General features: G+C 47.6%; 1 protein-coding gene across 2 annotated transcripts in view; it reads right to left on the reverse strand.

Moving 5' to 3' along the window:
* FOXO3 (forkhead box O3) overlaps window positions 1-9,246 on the reverse strand; it is an 87,818-nt gene extending 78,572 nt beyond the window's left edge. The window contains exon 1 of one of the 2 annotated variants that reach the window (XM_066547132.1): window positions 8,318-8,993. In XM_066547132.1, coding sequence (XP_066403229.1) covers window positions 8,318-8,896 — 579 coding nt within the window. In that variant the 5' untranslated portion in view covers window positions 8,897-8,993. Of the gene's footprint in view, window positions 1-8,317 lie in introns of both variants that reach the window. The other variant, XM_066547131.1, reaches the window with a different exon arrangement.
* Window positions 9,247-12,271: the final 3,025 nt, after the last annotated feature.

Below are 12,271 nucleotides of genomic sequence, written 5' to 3' on the forward strand. Positions count from 1 at the left end.
GTGCCACACAATGCTGTCCTTGCTTCAAGTGGTCCTTCCTCCACCAGCTCCTCCAACAATGGTCCGTGGGCTGCCTCTACACTTCTGTACCAGCATGCACCGTCCTCACACCTCTCTTTACACACAGCGAGTAGAAACTTCACCATCAGGGGAAAAATAATAAAGAAAAGCAAAATAATACCCTGCCAAATAAACATGTTCATGTGAGAACCCAGCATTCCATAATTCAGCTCTAAAGTATGTAGCATGTTGTGATAGAGCAAGCAATCCATTTAATTTGTTACCACAAATCTGTTATAAGAGCTAATTTTCACAAGGCATTTCTTTACTAGTACAAATCCACAGAAGGGCATTTCTCTGTGAGATCTTAAGAAGGTATTTGAAAAAGTATTTAAATAGCCTTTATTTTTAATAGGTATCAGCATACAGATACAGAACATTGCCCCAGTAAGCAAAGTCCACGTAGGACACACACAGACAGAGTTATGAAGAACACATCAATGCTACTAATTCCCAACCTCCCTCAAATTCCCTGCAAAACAGCATTATAAGCATATCAATCCTTGAGCAAATGTGCAAGGTAGGTGGCCCAAAGAAAGGATTCTGGCTTTGCAGGGCAAGAGGGGTTCCTCCTGGACTTCACAGCCAAGCACACCACCAGGAGAACTCTGCTTTTTGCACTCTGGCAAAAAGCAATGCTCTTCTCTAGCCCTACTGGAAGGCAGCTTCCTTGCTATTTCACCCCAGGGATGAGGCAGAGCATGGATGCAATCACTCACTTGTTCCCAACTCCTCACACTGAAATGGCATTGCTTTTCATCAGTCCTGTAGACTAATCATCTCCTCGCTGTATCCCCAGCCAAAACTGCCAGCTACAAGCCAGCCCTCTACCTCCCACTGAAGTGTAACATGCAACCCTCCCATTGGTGTTACAGGTGGAAGGATGGAGAAGGTGAAGTAGGACATAACGTCCCTGGAGGGGAAGTTTCTCCTTCCAAGACAGGAATGAGAAACTGGGATATGGGGAATTGAGGCACAGATTTTTTTATTTTTTTTTTTAATACTGGTATTTGGAAAGCTAACATGTCCTCTCTGGTTCTTACTACCCTCACAGGTTTTAGACCAATGATCTGTGACAACCTTTACTCAACACACTGCCCAGGAGATAACTTGGGTAATGTAGTTGATGAATACAGCAAGACTCCTGCTGTTGTTGTTGATCACGCTCCACTCCAGCAGTGTCCTGTTCTCAATGGCTGCAGGAGCCCTAAGGTCCATCTACCTCCTCCACACAGAGCAGAAGATGACCTCCCTGCAAGGCACCACGGTGTGCCCCAGCAACTCCTACATACCCTCTCCAGCCTTGCACACCTGAGCTTTTCCTACTCCTTCACCCCAAAGGTGCTGGGGTCACATCACCACAGGACTCCAGATGCCCCTGCAGTTCCTGGCAGGCTGAGAAGCACGGCTCTTTCTCTGCTGCCTCAACCAGATGAGCAAGAGCTGTACCCACCACTAGCAGAAAATGCTTGGAAACACGCTAGTTTGCTTGGGAAGCTAAACTGTTGTCAAATAAATGCCAAATACACGTGGGTAAAGAGCTGATGCCTATCAGTGGTACAACTGTATCCCACAGGTACAACTAGAACATCAGGAAACTGGTACAGTCATGCAGAGAAGCACGGGATACCCCAACCTGAGTTCATCTGAAACAAGTTAGAACAAAACATCTCACTCTGAAGGAAAATCCCCTTCTGTAGACAAGCCACTTTTTAATAATAAGTGCTAAATGGACTATTCAAGCAGGTAATTAATGTTAATTAACATATGTCAGGCCATAAATTGGCTAAATGCACCTCATTTTCCAAGCTTGGTGTGTGGCAATGCTCAGGAAATTGTAACAGAACAGCATAAGTTTGTAGAAGCACAAAAAGGAGAGCAAATAAAAGGTTAAGCATAATCTTCACTTAACTCATGGTGTGCTGAGCCAGCAGTACAGAAAACTGCATGACTATGCACATTACTCGAACACTTCATTTTGCTCCTGAACCACTGCGCTACGCACATATTGTCAGTCCCAAGAAAAGCCACACCAAAAAATCCCTGCGCTCCCTGAGTGCTGCTATCGGCCAGGCCTTTATCGGGATTGTCACTGTGTGCAGGACCTGAATGTACCTTCTGTTCCAGGGCCTGGCCAAGCTGTGCCCCTTTCCAGAGCCAATTTGAAAATAGCAGTTTTCCATGGCAAGAGGAACAGATCAGCAACAGGGAGGATGCTCAGAGCATGCATTTCTCCAGACAGAGTACCTCCAAAAGAGGAGGGCTCCTTGCCTCTAAAGCAAACTAATATTGCCATTTTGTAATGCTGCCCTTGGGCACATTTTCTGTGACAGACAGAGTAGTAAAGTAAGGCTTTTTTAAAAAGTGAGAGAGAAACAAGAACATGCAGAGACTTTAGTCTAAGTAGCAACTTGCATTAGGAAACACTTTCAGTTTCTCCTTTGGCAATTCGCCACTACACCAAGACTGAGTTTAATTGCATTGCAAATAAGAAACAATCCTCACAAAAGATTTTCCATACTTCCACGCAAAATAGCTGGCTGCCAAAATCTAGCAGGGCACCTTTAGGAGGCTGCCACCTAGAGAAATGCTTTGGCTGCTTATCCTCAATTTTCCCTATCTCCAAGGCAATCCCTTCGGCCTCCCTTTGAAGCCAGCACACCCATTGTAGTTTTCTGGGGTGGTTTCACACTTGTTCACCCCGTGCACCCCAGGCGAGCTGGCTGAAACCCACCCAGCCGCTGCGGGAGGATGCAGGGGGGCTGCCCCAGAGCTGCCTACCTTCCACTCTGGGCTGCTGCTTTGTCCACATCAGCACAAAGAGCTTTCACAAAACCACACAGCTAACCCTAATCACTCGCCTTTCTAAATGCACCAGCACGTGCCCAGCCTCCCCTAATCTCCCAGGATTACAGCAAAGTAGTGTAGCACCACCAAAATGACCCGAATACAAAATGGCCTCGAGAGTAAGACGCCGCTCGCTTCACCAGGACAACACCGAGCAGAGGCAGGATGTCCCAGGGCAGGAGTGCCAGGACATTTCTTCTCCCCGGCCTCAGTCTCAGACAATGTTTGTTCAAGCCAGTACAATACATCAGATATTGCTGCCACTAAGGTGATTTAATTTTTACTGGCATTAACTGGGTGCTTTCAAACACAGAGGTAAGAGGAGAAGCCAACCTCTGACTCTCAAGCTTCCTATTTTAAATATGCACAAATTTTAAATATGTACAAATATTGACACTAATCGATCTATTATAGACAATGTCAATTGCTGCATGACTGTTTTAGGTAACCTTCTGTCTCTGAACAATGGAGGGACATCGATTCCAGCATTTATCATGCAGGTCTACCTGGCAGTGATAACTATCCAGCAATATCACATCATCATTGATTGGAAGTTTCTCATTCACATCAAAATTTGAGTTCATCAGAGCCTGTGATTCTTACCAGCTGAACACATTCACCAAGGTGATGTGTTTCTGTCTGCATTTAACAAGTCCTTCAGCAGAGGTGCTCCTCACTGTCACACTGTGGACCAAACAATGAGAGCGATTCTGGGAGAGCTACTTACTTGGTCTCTCTCTCACTGCTCTAATAGCTGTCACCTGCCTGCATGAGCTGGGGAAAAGTGAGATCTCTGATGTACACTACAGATATGAAATAACAATATGTGCTAATACCTACAAATGGTTTCTACTGGAAAGTTTAAAAAGTCATTTGTTACTGTGCTACTACAGTATACTCCTCTTTGATGAAAGACATTTGTTATCTGATGGTTTCAACCGCTGGAACCACACATCTCTTACACTGCTCAGCACAAAAGTCACTTACAAATGTTTCTGAGTATTTTGTTAAAGCACAACATAGTAAGGCTTTGATCAGGTAAGATGCTTAAGCAGCAAGTTTAAGCACACAAGTAATCCCAGTGAAGTCCCAAGGATCCATTCACGTGCTTAAATCCATGCTCTCCTTGGTAGGTCAAAACTTAAAATAATCAGGCTACAGCTTGTAACTCAAACCCTTCTGTACAGATGAATAAGGCAACACAAAAATATATTTAAAAAATAATAGAAGGTTGAAAAAAATATTCCTGCTAGCAGTTAATTGGGAAACAGAACCTTTAAATAAATAAAAAGAAGTTTAGAAGTCAATAGAGGAAAAAAAGAAACTGACGCAGACTCCAGTTTATGTTGCCACTCCTGATGAAGACATTGTGTGTCAGTCTGAGGAAGGAGAAGTAAGAAGAAAGAGTGTGGTGTTACTTCCTTCTCACATCTTTGCAAGAAGATGATAAAAAGAGTCCGACACATCTTGCATATCAGCATCTGGCTAACAGATTTAGACATCTGTCTACATCACTGGCAAATTTCTCAAGCCTTTTCAAGTCTCAGTAATTAAAGAAGAGACTCATGCATTTGGTACACCAAAGGGACTGCAGCCCTTTGGTACATACTGGCCAATAAAACATGGTAAGAAATGTACAAAGTTTACAAAAACCTCCCCTTCAAAGTAAATATCCCAGCAGCGAGTGTTTATCTTCTATGGGGAAGAAGAATACAACAGGTGGAAAACAGAATAGGCTTCTGATATGAAAACCAATTCAAAGCAAATCAGCTACATTTAAATTTGGGAACTGCTGGTATCTCTGTATAAAGGATGAGACTCATAGTCTTGCCATATCGCTTAGCAAAGAGGAAAATAGTCCCCCTAGTGTACTCTCCATGTAGAAAAGACTGTTTCACAAGATAGTGCTCAAGAAATTACAAAATAACATTGTGGGAAGAGGTATGGAATTACTTAAACTGTAGTGAAACTGGGCATCTCTACTATGTACACAGACCAAAAGGTTTTCCAGTTTCTTATTTCAAGATTACTGAGGGAAGTGAGTGCTTCACCTTAAATACCTGCAAGATAAAACTTGGTTTTTAAGTCAGCACACTAGTTTTGTGACTGCAGGACTTCGATTGGGTAACAGATACCTGAATGAGGAAAGATCTAGTCATCAAGGAGCTCTGTGAAGTACCTGGAACAGTCACCTGGCACAGTGAATTTCACAAGGGTGAAACCAGCTCACCCTCGGATCTGTTCCCCCCTCCGGTGATGACGAAGATAAATACCGACCTTCCCTAAGTATTCAAGACAGAAGCCAATACCGGAACATGCATGGAAACCCTCTCCAGTGGTCTGGAAGTGTATGGGATTGTACCAACCGGGGCAGCCCGTGGCACACAGGAGTGTCGGAGTGCGGCACCTCTGCAGCACTGCACCGTACACCACTGCCCCAGTCAGCTTCAGGCACTATTAGCTTAGCCAATGTCCCACCGGGGCCAGGGGGAGGGGGAAGCAAAGGAGATTGTTGGGGGGGTGTATTGGGCAAACCTTATCCAAATTACCGGAAACGTAATATATGCCTTCCTAACCACATCTGAAATATTCACTTCTGCTTTAATGCCCTAGCCAGGAAAAAAAAAAAAAAAAAAAAAAAGAAAAGAAAAAAAAAGTGATAGTTGTAACTTTAATTTACAGCTCTTAAAATAATTGTTTGAGGAGAATAATCCTGGCTATATTTACGGATTATGGTGTTCAGCACATCTCACTGGAAACAGTATTAATATTTCATATATAATAATACATAAGGTAATAAGACCAAGTTCTCTTTTTCCCTTTGTTTAAAATAACAATTTTCCCACTCAGTGGCAGAGCAGAATATTGTTAAATGGGCTTACTGCCTTCAACAATTAATTTAGCTGTGTAAAAATATTCTAAATTAAGATGAAAGCCTTCTAACACAGAACTATCTTCTGTTAATTTAAAGTCTCAGTGTAACTAGCGATCTGAAGAAGTCTAATGTGAAAAGCTGACATTAGTTCCTGAAGAGTTGTATTCATTACCTGTAAAGGAAACAAAGGTGGTAATTAAGATATAATGTCTTCTAACATCAGGAGACTAAGATGGAGTCCCCATATAAGAGTGCTGCCCCTGCACAAATTAAGCTACTCTCCAGCCGAGAAACTGAAGTAGTCCTCTTCTGAACATATACGCACTTGAAAAAGAAATCCTAGCCTTGCTAAGGAATTACATTTTCCAGTTTTAGATGTCTGGCAAATTATTATTCTTAGCTCCTGACCTCCCCTTTGCCCCTTCCAGCATGCCCCTACCACCCACACACAACTGCACCCACTGTTAACGTGACCGAACGCCTTACCCTAACTTCAGAGATGGCTCACAATCATCAGAGACAGAATTTGCTGCTACCAGTGTGCCTGCATCTCCTGAGAAAGGTCATCCTAAAGGCTTATGAGAAACTTCTGAACTAAATTGTAACAGAAGAATCTCAAGGGATCCAAATTTTTAACATTTTAATTAGCTCCAAGTACCAGTTAATGCTGCTTAGCAAAGGAATCAATATCAAATTAACAGTACAAATTGTCAGAAAAATTGTGATGGTATTAAGGATACTAATCAATGTAAGCACTTCATATTATGGCCCAGATTCTGCTTCTGCAAAAGTGAAAAGGAGTTTTGCCACCAAATTCAAAACAGTGTCAGCCCCGCTGTTAGGTAAATCTTCGTTTGAATCAGATACTGAGAATTTACTGAAAATTCAAAGTACCAGATAAAAATGCTGGATTTGTCATCACAGCTGACATCTAAAGCCACTGCTTCTGTGTGGAACCAAACAACTTACGAAGGCACAGGCTGTCATTGGAAGATGTAACCCTTTATCACACTCTGCATCACACTTGTAAAGTCAGATCAAAATTCAACACCTAATACAGACACAAAAGCTGTAAATAGAATGTGTGGTTTTAAAAGCCTTGTCTTCAACTAGCTATGCCAGAGATAAACTTTGTGTTTGTATTTTCCCCAGCCTGAGACAAGTCTGTCAACTAAGTATTTCCTCTCCTGTGTTTCATTTGGAAGGTAAAAATCATACAGCTACACTTCAATTCCTAGCACCAAGTCCTACTCAGGCACCAAAATACAAGACAGGGCTGCTAGTACAGAAACTGCCAGAAATGTTTCATCTGTACAATATTTCTGACCAACTTGTATACTGAAAGTTATCACCTGATCCAACCTAGATAGATTCAAAGACAAAATTTAATTTCTCTGTAAAAGCATTGAACTTGCTGGCAAATTCACCTTCAGTCATCCACACAAAAACTCAGTGTCAGATGCAGCTAGTATCGGCCCTCAGCAGCAACTGAACCTTGCCGGGATTTCCTTCTGCAAACAGTATCGGCGTCAAGCAGCACCTGCATTTCTGTACAGCTGCAAGTACGTGACATTTTGGCATCCAACAGACGCTGACAGATGAACAGGAAAACGAGAGGAAAAAAAAAAAGTAGCTCTGGAAATCACTTCAAATGTGCTTTACGTGCAGTTCTGGCTCCTGGTAGGCCTTATAAGATTCTTTCTTGAGGGTAAAACCCTGCCTGCCTGCAACGTGCTTTTGCACGTGCTGAGTAAACAAGCCACAAAACCAGATTTTATTTTTTGCCCCCCTCACTTATTAAAACGGTAGTACTCTTAGCTGCTCACTGTCGCAGTGCTGGACAGAAAATGCTGTGCTATCAGTAGACGGTGCTCTCATACACTGGCAAGGCAGGAATCGCACACCAAGCATTCCAGGGGCTGAACAGCCAATAACTCCATGCTTTGATTAACTTTATGAAGAAATGTCAAAACCCGAATTTCCCTCTACGGCCTTTGAGGAACACATAGGCAAAAAACTGCGGGTTTCCTTGACAAAAAGAATAAAGTCGTTCTGTATTTGAGCTTTGAGACGCAGACTGAGCATACATAAAAGCAATTCTGCTCTTTTCCAGCATGAGTTACCTCTGGTGTTACCATAACTTTAAAAAAAAAAAAAAAAGGCAAAACAAAACCCACACACGTTATAAATATTTTTCATTTTTCTTTCTCTCTCTCCCTCTCTCTTTCCTGCTTATGTGCTCGTGCATCACAAAACTCAACTCCGCTCCGGAGTGTACTCTGCCCTCAGAGTCAATAGCCCTCACCGCCCGTACACAGCAACAGGAAAGAGACAAAACTTTCCATAATCTCTCTCTTAAAAAAAAGCAAAGCCGACAGGACGACCACCATCAGCACGACCAGCACCAGCGCCCGGCGGGCTGCTGCCGGGGCGAGCCGCCAGCACCCCGCTCCGCGGCCGCATCCTCCACGGGCAGCCCGCCCGTCCGTCGGGGCGGCGCGGCGGGAGCGCCGCAGCCCCGGGACCCCGCCTCACCTTCCACCCGGCCGAGCTGTTGCTGTCGCCCTTGTCCTTGAAGTAGGGCACGCAGCGGACCATCCAGTCGTAGATCTGGGAGAGAGTGAGGCGCTTCTCCGGGGAGCTCTCGATGGCGCGGGTGATGAGGTCGGCGTAGGAGAGGTTACCCCACGCGTTGCGCCGCGACGAGCACTTCCTCGGCGCCGCCGCCGGGCCCCCGCTCAGCCCCCCGCCGCCTGCCGCCGCCGCTCCCCCCGGCGAGAGGCTCGGTCCCTCCGGGCCGCCGCCGGGCAGCGGGGCCAGCAGCCGCGCCGCCTCCTCCGGCACGGCGGTGGTCGCCGCCGCTTCTCCGGCCGCGGGGGCCGCGCTGCCGACGGTCATGGCCGAGCCGCCCCCCTCCTCCTCGTCGTCCTCCTCCTCGGGGATCATGGAGGCGGCGTCGGCGGTCGACTCGCCGGCGGGCTTGGCTGGGCTGGCCTGCAGCTCAGGCCTCTGCAGGGGCCAGGTGCAGGAGCGGGGGCGGCTCTGCGGCTCGAACTCGGGGTCCAGCTCCACGTCCAGGGGCGAGAGCGGGGCGGGGGGCGACGCCTCTGCCATCTTGGCCTCCCCCACGGGCGGCTGCGGGGCGCTGCGACGGGGCGGGCGGGCGGCCGCCGACCCCGCTCCTCCTCCGCCGCCTCCTCGGTGCCGACGGGAGCCTAGCAGGCAGGGGGCTGCCAGGCGGGCATGCCGCGCTCCGCTAAGGACTGGCCGGCTCTCCGCTGCGCTCCGAGCTCCGCTCCCCGCAGGCGATGCGCACGCCGAGGCTGGGAGGCGGGGGGAGAAGGGGAGGGAGAGAGGAAAAAAAAAAAAAATCAGATTAGGAGCCGGAGCGGCCGCGGCAGCACGGGCCGGGCGGTGCCGGAGTTGCCCGCCGCGCTGCCCTCCGCGGCGGCGGAGCGGCGGCCGCTCCCGCGGTGCGTGTGTGCGTTTGTTTATGTTTCACTCCATGCGGATGCAGAAGTAGCTCCGGCGGGAACCGCGCTGTATCCAGCCGGGAGAGGACCCCCTCACGCCCCCGGCGCCTCTGAGCTCGCTCCTCGTCGCTTCCGCAGATATCTTGCCTTTTGGGGGGGTGGTCCTTCGCGCCCTCCGTCGGCAGGAAGGCAAGGAGAGCGGTCCTTCGGGTTACGGCGAAGACTTTTTCCTTCTTCAAAACGCCCTAAAGGGAGCCGAAGTCTTAGCATACATCCAGCTGCACACTAGCGTAAACCTGTCACTTTGCGGTGCCCCCAAGCCACGCGCAAGCAACCCCCCAAAATCTCACAGCCGGCGGAGCAGGGGGCAGGAGAAGGCCAACCCGGGGGCTGGTCGGTTCAAAAAAAAAAAAAATTAGTAATAAATCCTCCTTCTTGCAGGGAAAAAGCAAACACAACGGGAACAAATCAAATCGCCAGTCTTCCAACAGGTCCAGTAGCTTTAAGCCCTCCCTAGGGCTGCCAAAGAGAATAGGTTTTGTTCCAGCACCAACACCACATTCATAACCTCCTTGCTCCTGCTGCTGCCATCTTGACAGTTTTTCCCCCCTTCACTTAAGTCATTTAAAAAGCGCAGGCAGACGAGGCAGGGAAAGCCACATCGGGAGGGGCGGGAGGCGGCAGGGGGGGTGCTGGATCGAGAGCCACCTCCACAACCGGCAGCAATCGAGATCCGAATTCACGGGAGGAAGAAGCAGCGCTGCTGCATGGTTCCTGCTGCTCCTGCGCCTTCAGCTCCAAAGAGCCTTCCCTTTAAAGGCGAAGGATAGGAAAACGGCAGAGCGCCCGCTCCCCCTGCGAGCAGCCGGCGAGAGGCAAGCGATCCGCCCGCGCCCAGCCCGTCCGCCGCCGCAGCCCGCCCGAGCAGCCTGTCACCCTGCTCGCCGCCGACTTCCACATCCCTCCTCCTAACAACCACCGGCAGCAACACAAAGTTATAGACACACGCAGGGAGGCTCAACCAAACCGCACGGCTCGGCACGGCCCGCCCACGGGCGGGCGGCGCCGCGCTGGAGCCGCCCCAACGGGGCGGGAGCGGCGGGATGGGGGGAGCCGCCGGAGCTGGGCGGGCTGGAGAAGCTGCCGGTACCTGGCGAGGGCAGCGCATCTCTGCTCGCCCTCCCTGCGGCTGCAGAGCCCTGTCCGGCCGGCCCAGGGGAAAGCGCTCAAGCCTCTCCAAGTACCCGGTAAATCTCTCCGAGGGTTGTATTAGGCCTCTTTCTTTTCTGTACTTGTTTTCACTGGTCATAAATTATTGGTGTACGAGCTATTCTGGTAAACTTTAAAATATAGACTAATTTAGTAATTCTTTGTAAACTTTCACTCTGCCTTTGGGTGATGCCAGGAACATGTTCAGACATGTCCACACGTGAATATAGTGCTGCTGCACCTCCTCCTTGGAGGCCATGCCCTAGCAGAAAGCCCTCCAAAGTAGCTCGCTTGAAGATGTTAATTGTGGGTTGAATAAAGGGATGACCCACAAAACCAAGGAACATAAAAGCTATTAATATGGATGTAGTTATAAATACTTCACATGGCAACTTCTATGTATCAGTTCTCACCTGGCTTGATATCGTCCTAGACTGTGGACTAGATTTAGTCCAACAGTAGCATTGTCTCTGAGACAACATACAGACAATAGCATGGACTGAGAAGCAGCGTGCTTCTGAAGCTTTGCTGGATAGAATTAGCAGACAAATCAAACTATTCCTGATGTATTGCATTATAGACAAGTAGAGAGATTTGAAAACCATTCCATTTTATTAGAAAACATCAAGGCCCTAATCCTAAGTCAGTGCCTTACACTGCTGCTAAGTAGGGCCTAAGGGTCTAGTTAGGTTTTGAATTCAAACGCCACTGAAGTTAGGAATAATTTAGTGTGATTTTATTACAAGGGACAGCATTTCAATATGCATACAATTAACCCCTGGTTATCTAAATGTACCAGAAGACACTGAATTAATCAGAATGAATGCAGGTTCGAGTAATGGAAATAATGGCCACAACTCCATTTTGGGTCACCATGTTGAGTGCCTTGCCATGGCTTTTGTTGTAACATGGCCCCTACAGGAATGCAAGGCAGCTCAAAAAGACAGCAGCCACTCTGCAATTGTGACACTGGCATTCATGTATATGATTTAGCAGTTGGTAGGGAGGAAAACCACAGTGGAATTGAAGAGCCAGAAACCAAGTTCAGACAAAAAGACATGGTGAGAAGATGTTTAGTCCAACACCACATCTCCAAGGAGGCTTTCCTTGTGGCTTTCAGCAGTTAGCCATAGAAGGCTGCCTGTGAACCATGACTGGTGCTCAGCCCTTTCCCAAAACTAGGTACTGCTTGGGGTTGATTTTGACCACTGCAGAAACCTCCACATGGAGCGCATCCTGAGGTTCCAGGGAAGCATAACACTTTGACCTTGGGCTGGGTTGCAAGCAGCAAATCTAGTCCTAAATGATATTATCATCTTCATCTATTTATTTAATTGGCATTGCATTACTCTACAGGCACTGCTATTAGGTCTTACTGTACTGGATGAAGGCCCTGCACATGGTAAGAAATGCTCCACTCCCTGGCAGAATTGCAGTCTAAGTGAGGCAGGAGAGGGCGGGAGAAAGGAAATAAGTAAGTAGTAACCCTATTAAAAAGATGATGGACTGCGGCACTGAACAATTACATGACTGTACTGAGGTCATACAGGAAGCCCATGCCAGACCTGAGAAATAAAACTGGATCACCTGAGTGCCAACCTTGAGCAAGATTACCTATCCTCTTCAGAATTCACTGGTATATCAGCCACATAACCTTTATCACATGTCATGATACCAGTTCTTCACAGCTCCATGCAGCACGTGTGTGCCCATGATAATGCAGTTTAGGGGCGTAATTAAAACCACAGTATAATTTTTCCTACACATTTTGCTTATGAAAAGTGCATGAGCAAAACAGAAAGACACA

Source organism: Molothrus aeneus, chromosome 3 (genome assembly GCF_037042795.1).
Source record: "Molothrus aeneus isolate 106 chromosome 3, BPBGC_Maene_1.0, whole genome shotgun sequence".
Taxonomy (NCBI): Eukaryota; Metazoa; Chordata; class Aves; order Passeriformes; family Icteridae; genus Molothrus; species Molothrus aeneus.